General features: G+C 42.6%; 1 protein-coding gene across 6 annotated transcripts; it reads right to left on the bottom strand.

Annotated features, from left to right (window-relative positions):
- Positions 1-1,435: 1,435 nt before the first annotated feature.
- On the bottom strand, positions 1,436-6,038 carry LOC143003124 (flavin-containing monooxygenase 5-like). 6 transcript variants are annotated; one of them, XM_076153637.1, is made up of 11 exons: positions 5,886-6,032; positions 5,333-5,410; positions 5,059-5,199; positions 4,783-4,971; positions 4,514-4,682; positions 4,143-4,285; positions 3,837-4,033; positions 3,196-3,343; positions 2,897-3,104; positions 2,727-2,799; positions 1,436-2,645 (listed from the first exon to the last, which is right to left on the bottom strand). In XM_076153637.1, the coding sequence occupies exons 3-11, from the start codon at positions 5,188-5,190 to the stop codon at positions 2,231-2,233; spliced, it is 1,674 nt and encodes a 557-aa protein (XP_076009752.1). In that variant the 5' UTR covers positions 5,191-5,199; positions 5,333-5,410; positions 5,886-6,032; the 3' UTR covers positions 1,436-2,230. The 6 variants fall into 6 exon arrangements, with proteins under 6 accessions (XP_076009752.1, XP_076009750.1, XP_076009753.1 ...); XM_076153635.1 differs by lacking the exon at positions 5,886-6,032 and adding an exon at positions 5,755-5,879; XM_076153638.1 differs by lacking the exon at positions 5,886-6,032 and adding an exon at positions 5,755-5,879 and having other exon boundaries at positions 5,333-5,360.
- Positions 6,039-6,045: the final 7 nt, after the last annotated feature.

The following is a 6,045-nucleotide window of genomic DNA, read 5'->3' as shown; positions in this document are numbered from 1 at the left end:
TACATTTCCCCTTACAATTTTCTGACGTTGCTTCAGTGCGTTGACATTTAATAAAGAGTCAAAGTACATAATAATAGCAAAACGCTCTAAGACAATACAGAAACAACGGACATGATGTTTTGAACTATATCGATATCTCCATCAGTGACCTCCACTGAATTACTTCCATACCACAGACTGCCCAAACCTGGCAACCCAAATGTTAACGAGTCATGCGTGGACGATCCTTTTTCCGGGGTTCCACCGGTGTACTTGGTTTATTTAACTGATTTTTAATTAAAATTCCCAATTGTTGTAAATAAAGATGTTATTAGTATACTATATATATACTATATAGATGATATTTTATCTATCTATCTATCTATCTATCTATCTATCTATCTATCTATCTATCTATCTATCTATCTATCTATTATTTAATTTAGATTTGGCAAATTAATGAAACTATATGACTTGCAGAAGGTCTGAAGCAAGATTATAGCAATCACATAACCCCAGTACTACATACTATGTACAGTAGGGCCCAAAAGTCCCAAACCAAGATGACGTTAAAGAGCTGGGATTTCTTTCATGTAAATAAACCAAGTTTTTGGATTTGGGAAAAATTTCAAGTTATGACAAAATTAAGAGGAACTATTGAAGATTCGGATTTATTTCCAGGTCACTAATCAAATGTAACCTTTGCCGAAACTAGATCAGTTATATCCAAAGCATCAGGCAGACCAAAACGGATCACACCATCAGAAGCTCTGTTCACTGAGAGACAGAACAGCAACCTCAACACAGATGCAGAATGTGCTGAACAAAGTACAAGTGACTCCAATGAGGACAAACGCTAAGCATAGGCTTAGGCTAAGATATACCAGCATTTCACAGTGGACCACTGGGAAAAATGTATTTACTGATGAATCCAAGTTTGAGATTCATGGCAGTAGCTTGACACCTGCACAAAATCGACTACATCCTGACAAAGGAAACGTACCCCTCCATTCTTCAGAGACATGCTGTACCCTGTATAAAAATTAGAAAATAACACAAAATAGTAGCATTTCACTATGGGTCTCACACTTTGGGACCCCACTGTATGTACTGTATGTATGTGCTGGAAGAGTGACATGAAGAACAGTGGCTTTTTTACGTCTCAAAGGCTCAGCAACACTCCATTAGCACCATTAGGTGGCACCATTGCTTTATGTATTCTGGATCATGGTCTAGCCTGGATGAATCTTTCTCACTGCCAGGAAAAATGCATCAAAGTTCCCCCTTGCACTTTCACAGCTTGAGCAATTACAACACTTAGCTTTATCTCATAATGATAATAATAATCACAGCATATTGCAATTCTGAATCGTCACCAAATTTTATTGTAGCTTTTCCCTCTGTTGTGAATACATTGATACTCGATGTCGCTGACAAATGAGGCATGGGACAAACATTATAATGGTATAACAGAGTTCTAGATGATGAACCAGTTTATTTGAAACATTGGTTTGATATTTTTTTTCTAACATATAAAATGGATATGAGAGAATACACAAAGCACATGCAGATTTCTGTTCAATGAAGTGCACTACATTTATTGATGAGAATGATATATTTTCATTTGTTTCGGCCATTCTATGTGCAACTGTATAAAGTGAAAGCCAAGCATAGATTTATAAAATCTTACTGTAAATACTGAGTGAAGCTAAATAATGAATCATAAAAGTAACATATGAAGATTTCTATGCATTTACTCTCACTCATCTCTACAAGAGGCAGCATAATCTCTTGCAATTGCTATTCTATTAAAACAAAAATATTCTGACAATTTTAAACTATTGGATCTATTTCGAAATCACAGTATGCAATGTTAAGAAAATCTTTAGAAATGGAAACCTGATCTCTTGTTCCCTGGCTCATGGCGTAAAATCCACCAAACCTCGAGGACAAGTTTTGACTTCCTGCTTACAAAATGAGCAGAACCTCACTAGCTATAAAATAGCTACTTTACAGAAGCATTGCTTTTGATTATCAAGCATCGGGTAACTGGACACTACAGCCAATAATAGGTTGCATCATTGTCTGCTCTAGCTTAGTATAAAAATAGATTTTTAGATACCGGGTAGCACTTCTATAATCATTGTGCAAAATGTACTTATTGTAAAGCGCAAGCACCTACTAGCATAGCAGTCAGCACTGTGTTCTGAATTCATAATCAGAGATATGCATCCACATGAAGTGCAGCTCACTATTGTGCAGGCAGGTACCCCTTAAACTTCTCCAGTACTGCAAGGGGATCTTGCAGGAATGCAGCGAGTCTGTCTCCAAGAAAATAGGCAGCTATGCCCAAGGCAACAGCTGGCAGAACCAAGCGCCACATCCAAGAGCTCTCTGGCTTTCGCTGATCAGAGGGCCTGGTCTGCATGGGTTGAGTGACCCGCTCCATCTGAGTGAGGATGGCCTGTCGGGCCCCTGCCCATTTTCCTGGCCCTTGAAGTCGATACTGGTATGGAGTACACGGACCGAACATTACACTCAGCCCCACCCTGGGGTCGGTCAATAACAGCTTGAGGATGCTGGGTTGGACCCCGACTTGCTCTGAAATCTCATCCATGTAGTCCACATAGTCAACCTGGATGGTGTGTCTCTGGCTGTTGACATACCTGAAAAGAGACCAAGAAATGTATAGATAAGTTTGTACTTTGGAGACCTGAACTAAACACTGCCTGTGTAAAGCGTAGTACCTTTTGGCCATGTACTCCCTTTTGCACTGAATGTCTTTCAGCATGTCGGCCATCGGGGGAAGTTTTTTGAGGCCTTTTTAAACACAACGAAACACAAGAGTGCTTTTTAATCCCAAGAATATATTTAGACTGGTTGCTGAGAGATTTATTTTTCTCCAAAAAGAAGTTACCCTTAAATACACGTGTGGCCCATCTGGCCTGCATCTCAGAGATTGGCATGATGGCTCCCAGGGGCTGGGTGAGCCCAATGATAGCCAGTGTGTGGTGCTCCAGCTCAGGGGGGAACACATACTTGTACAGAGACGCTTTGTTCTCAGATACTGACACCAAACCCCCGGCCAGAAATGGAAAGGCGAAGGTAAAACCTGTGGCAAATACCTGCAAGACACGGAAGCCGTCTCAGTCACATGCTGATGTTTGACAAGTGTGTGTGTGTTTGTGTGTATGCACTTGTTACAACTCCACCTACCACTAAGTCAACATCTTCTACAACGCTGCCATCATCAAACTCCACACTGCTTCCTTTAAATCTGCGGATGTTTGGTTTCACCTGAACGGTTCCAGATAGGATGCGGTTCGGCAGCTCGTCGTTCAGTGTGGGATGTTGGCTGAGGATCCTGATATTACAATGCAGACAAATATAAATAATGTGGTGCTGAGAACAATTCTAGTTAGAGCCTGACAATTGGTGAGGCTTTAATTTAAAGTTTGTCCTAAAAAGAGCCATGGGTGGAAATGACAAGGGATCAACATGTAAATGTTTATCCCCAGCAAATTCCATGGCAATCTGCCTCTAAGGATGATGTAAGAGGTGCTTGTGACGCCCCTAGTGTCCAGAAAGTGGACATCCGCTCGGAGGGATTCATTGGGACCATTATGTTTCATTTCAGTTTGTACCAAATATTAGTTTGCAATAGTAAATCTTCTCCTGATGATAAACACGAAGATGCATTATTTGTTGATGAAAAATGAAAACACTGATAGCACTTCACTTCATAGCAATCTGCTCAACTGTAAACACATCATTTTGCTCTAGTCTACATTACTGGGGGGCAGATGTAGAACAAATTTATATATAAAGATATATCATTTGTAATCTACATGTTCTACCTGTGTTTGGGTTTCAGGTTGTACAGGCTGTGGTCAAATCTGCGGTCTAGCCGTCCCTCTCCCACACTACAGACAAAATCATAGGGAAGGTAATGCCGAAAAAAGGCCATGATCCTGTTGAAAGACAAATCAACAGGATATCCATTGTCGCCAACTCGGTTGAGGATCCAGGCTCCCCTGCGAGTGCTCAGGTAAACCTGGAGAAAGGAAACATTGGGAGGTATTTATCATTTCACTACTTGATTAGGATCAACATTGGTGTTTATTTATGAGACAAGTGATCTCATGTGATGAACTGGGGCGGACCTGTTTGGTGACTCTGCTCAGCTCCACAGCTATGTCTCCTCCAGAGTTCCCGATTCCAATCACCACAGCGTTTTTATCTCTCCACTCCTCAGGTGTCTTGTAGTCGCGACTGTGGAAGTACTTCCCTTGGAACGTGTCAATGCCTACGAGAGACACACAGACATGTTCACAAACTGGACACAAACTAGACAGAAGGGCAGTGGGTGACACTTAAACAAAGAAGGTGAAGGTTGAGGGGATTACCAAACATCACAATCTCTTATCTGCTTTCTTTTGACACTGTGCGACCATATCAGGGTGCAGTGTAGTATTACAGCCTCCTGGGATGTGTGGCAAAGGTTGATTGGGGTAATATAGCGTGCATGAAATACCTGGGAAGTCATGAACAGGCATGTTGGGGTTACAGTGATGTCCAATGCAGATCATCACAGCATCAAAGATGTGTTTCTCCTTTTTTCCAGATTCCAGGTTCTCAGTTTCCAGATCCCACTGGCCTGAATGGGAGAAATCAGATCTCTGCTTCACCTGCAGCACTTTGGTCTGGGGAACAAAGAGACAGAATGAGAGCAATTCTTGCCTCATGATGGCAGCAGAACTAAGCAATGTTTGCAACTGAGGCGCGAATCTGAAGCCTTCTTACACGGAAGCGGATGTGCTTGATGAGCTGGAAGTCATCAGCATACATGCGAAAGTAATCCATGATGAGGGAATTGTGCATGTAGTTGGGGAAGTGTGCTGGGATGGGGTAGTCACTGAAACACATCATCTCCTTAGAGGTGTTGATGATGACAGAGTGGTAGATACTGGCCCGGTCCGACTCTGGGTTCTCCTGCGGTGACAGACAGGATGAGTGAAAACATTCACCTTCACACAACATTATCGTGACAACCTGCCTACTTTCTGCGTGTGAGCCCACCTTAAACCTCCACAGACCACCAATGTCCTCGCTGCTTTCAAAGCAGACAGGCTCCAGGCCTTCATCCAGGCAGCTCTTGATGCAGGTCAGACCTGAGGCGCCCCCTCCGATAATGGCCACACGACGAGTCATTCTTCAGCCCTGCAGGAGGAGATTCAGGTCAGTCTGATCCATCTGAACATAAGGTTCTATGCATCCATCTTATACCCTCTGTTTGTTTACTGCAGGGTCAGATAAAGTGAAGCAATCTCCTCCCCTTATTTGGATCACAGACCATGTAGTGCTGCTCGTGTGTAGAGCCGCTGTGGACACAGTGTGATCTGTTAATATTAACCCAAAGATCTGGCACCACCTGGAAGAATTCAACACAAGTAAATATTTGGTGCCGATCAGTCTGCCAAACACTTTTTTATGGCCCCTAAAGACGAGAGCTTTCCTTGCACAAACCAGGAGACTGGAACTGGCAACAGTGGAGAGGAAATACCAAGTTTTCCGGCAATAGGCAGCGATGGTATCGTAGCAATGCAGCGCCCCGCCCTCAGAAAAACAACACTACTTTACTTTAGAATAACACTTTAAATGTGATCTTCAGGCGCATTTTAACTAACATTTTCGCAGATTTGACACATCGCACAGTTGCATGCAAACCCTGCCGCTCATGCAATCGCAGTTTAGCACTTTGTTGACTGTAATCACTCGTCTTCACTGCAATGTTCCAAAGTTTACAGCGGACCTTTGCTCGATCCGCAACGGTGCACGACGACAAAGATGTGTTCTAAGTGCTGGAGATCGCCAGTTTGCAGCAGAGTGTGTTTAAAGCGTCTTACCTGCTGTGATTCTGAGGCGGAATAACTCGATGCGTGAGGAATAAGAAGGCTGGACGAGTGTGTGAGTAAATCATCAACTTGACCTTAAATGCACTGTGACATAATGTTGCTGCACTGTAAGATCAAGTTACGACCCAGTATGTTGAAGTTCCGACATTAA

The sequence above is a fragment of the Genypterus blacodes genome, unplaced genomic scaffold (assembly GCF_046128005.1).
Source record: "Genypterus blacodes isolate CSIRO-AG114 ecotype Tasmania unplaced genomic scaffold, CSIRO-AGI_Gbla_v1 ptg000058l_1, whole genome shotgun sequence".
Lineage (NCBI taxonomy): Eukaryota > Metazoa > Chordata > Actinopteri > Ophidiiformes > Ophidiidae > Genypterus > Genypterus blacodes.
This window is presented reverse-complemented; position numbering and strand designations above follow the sequence as displayed.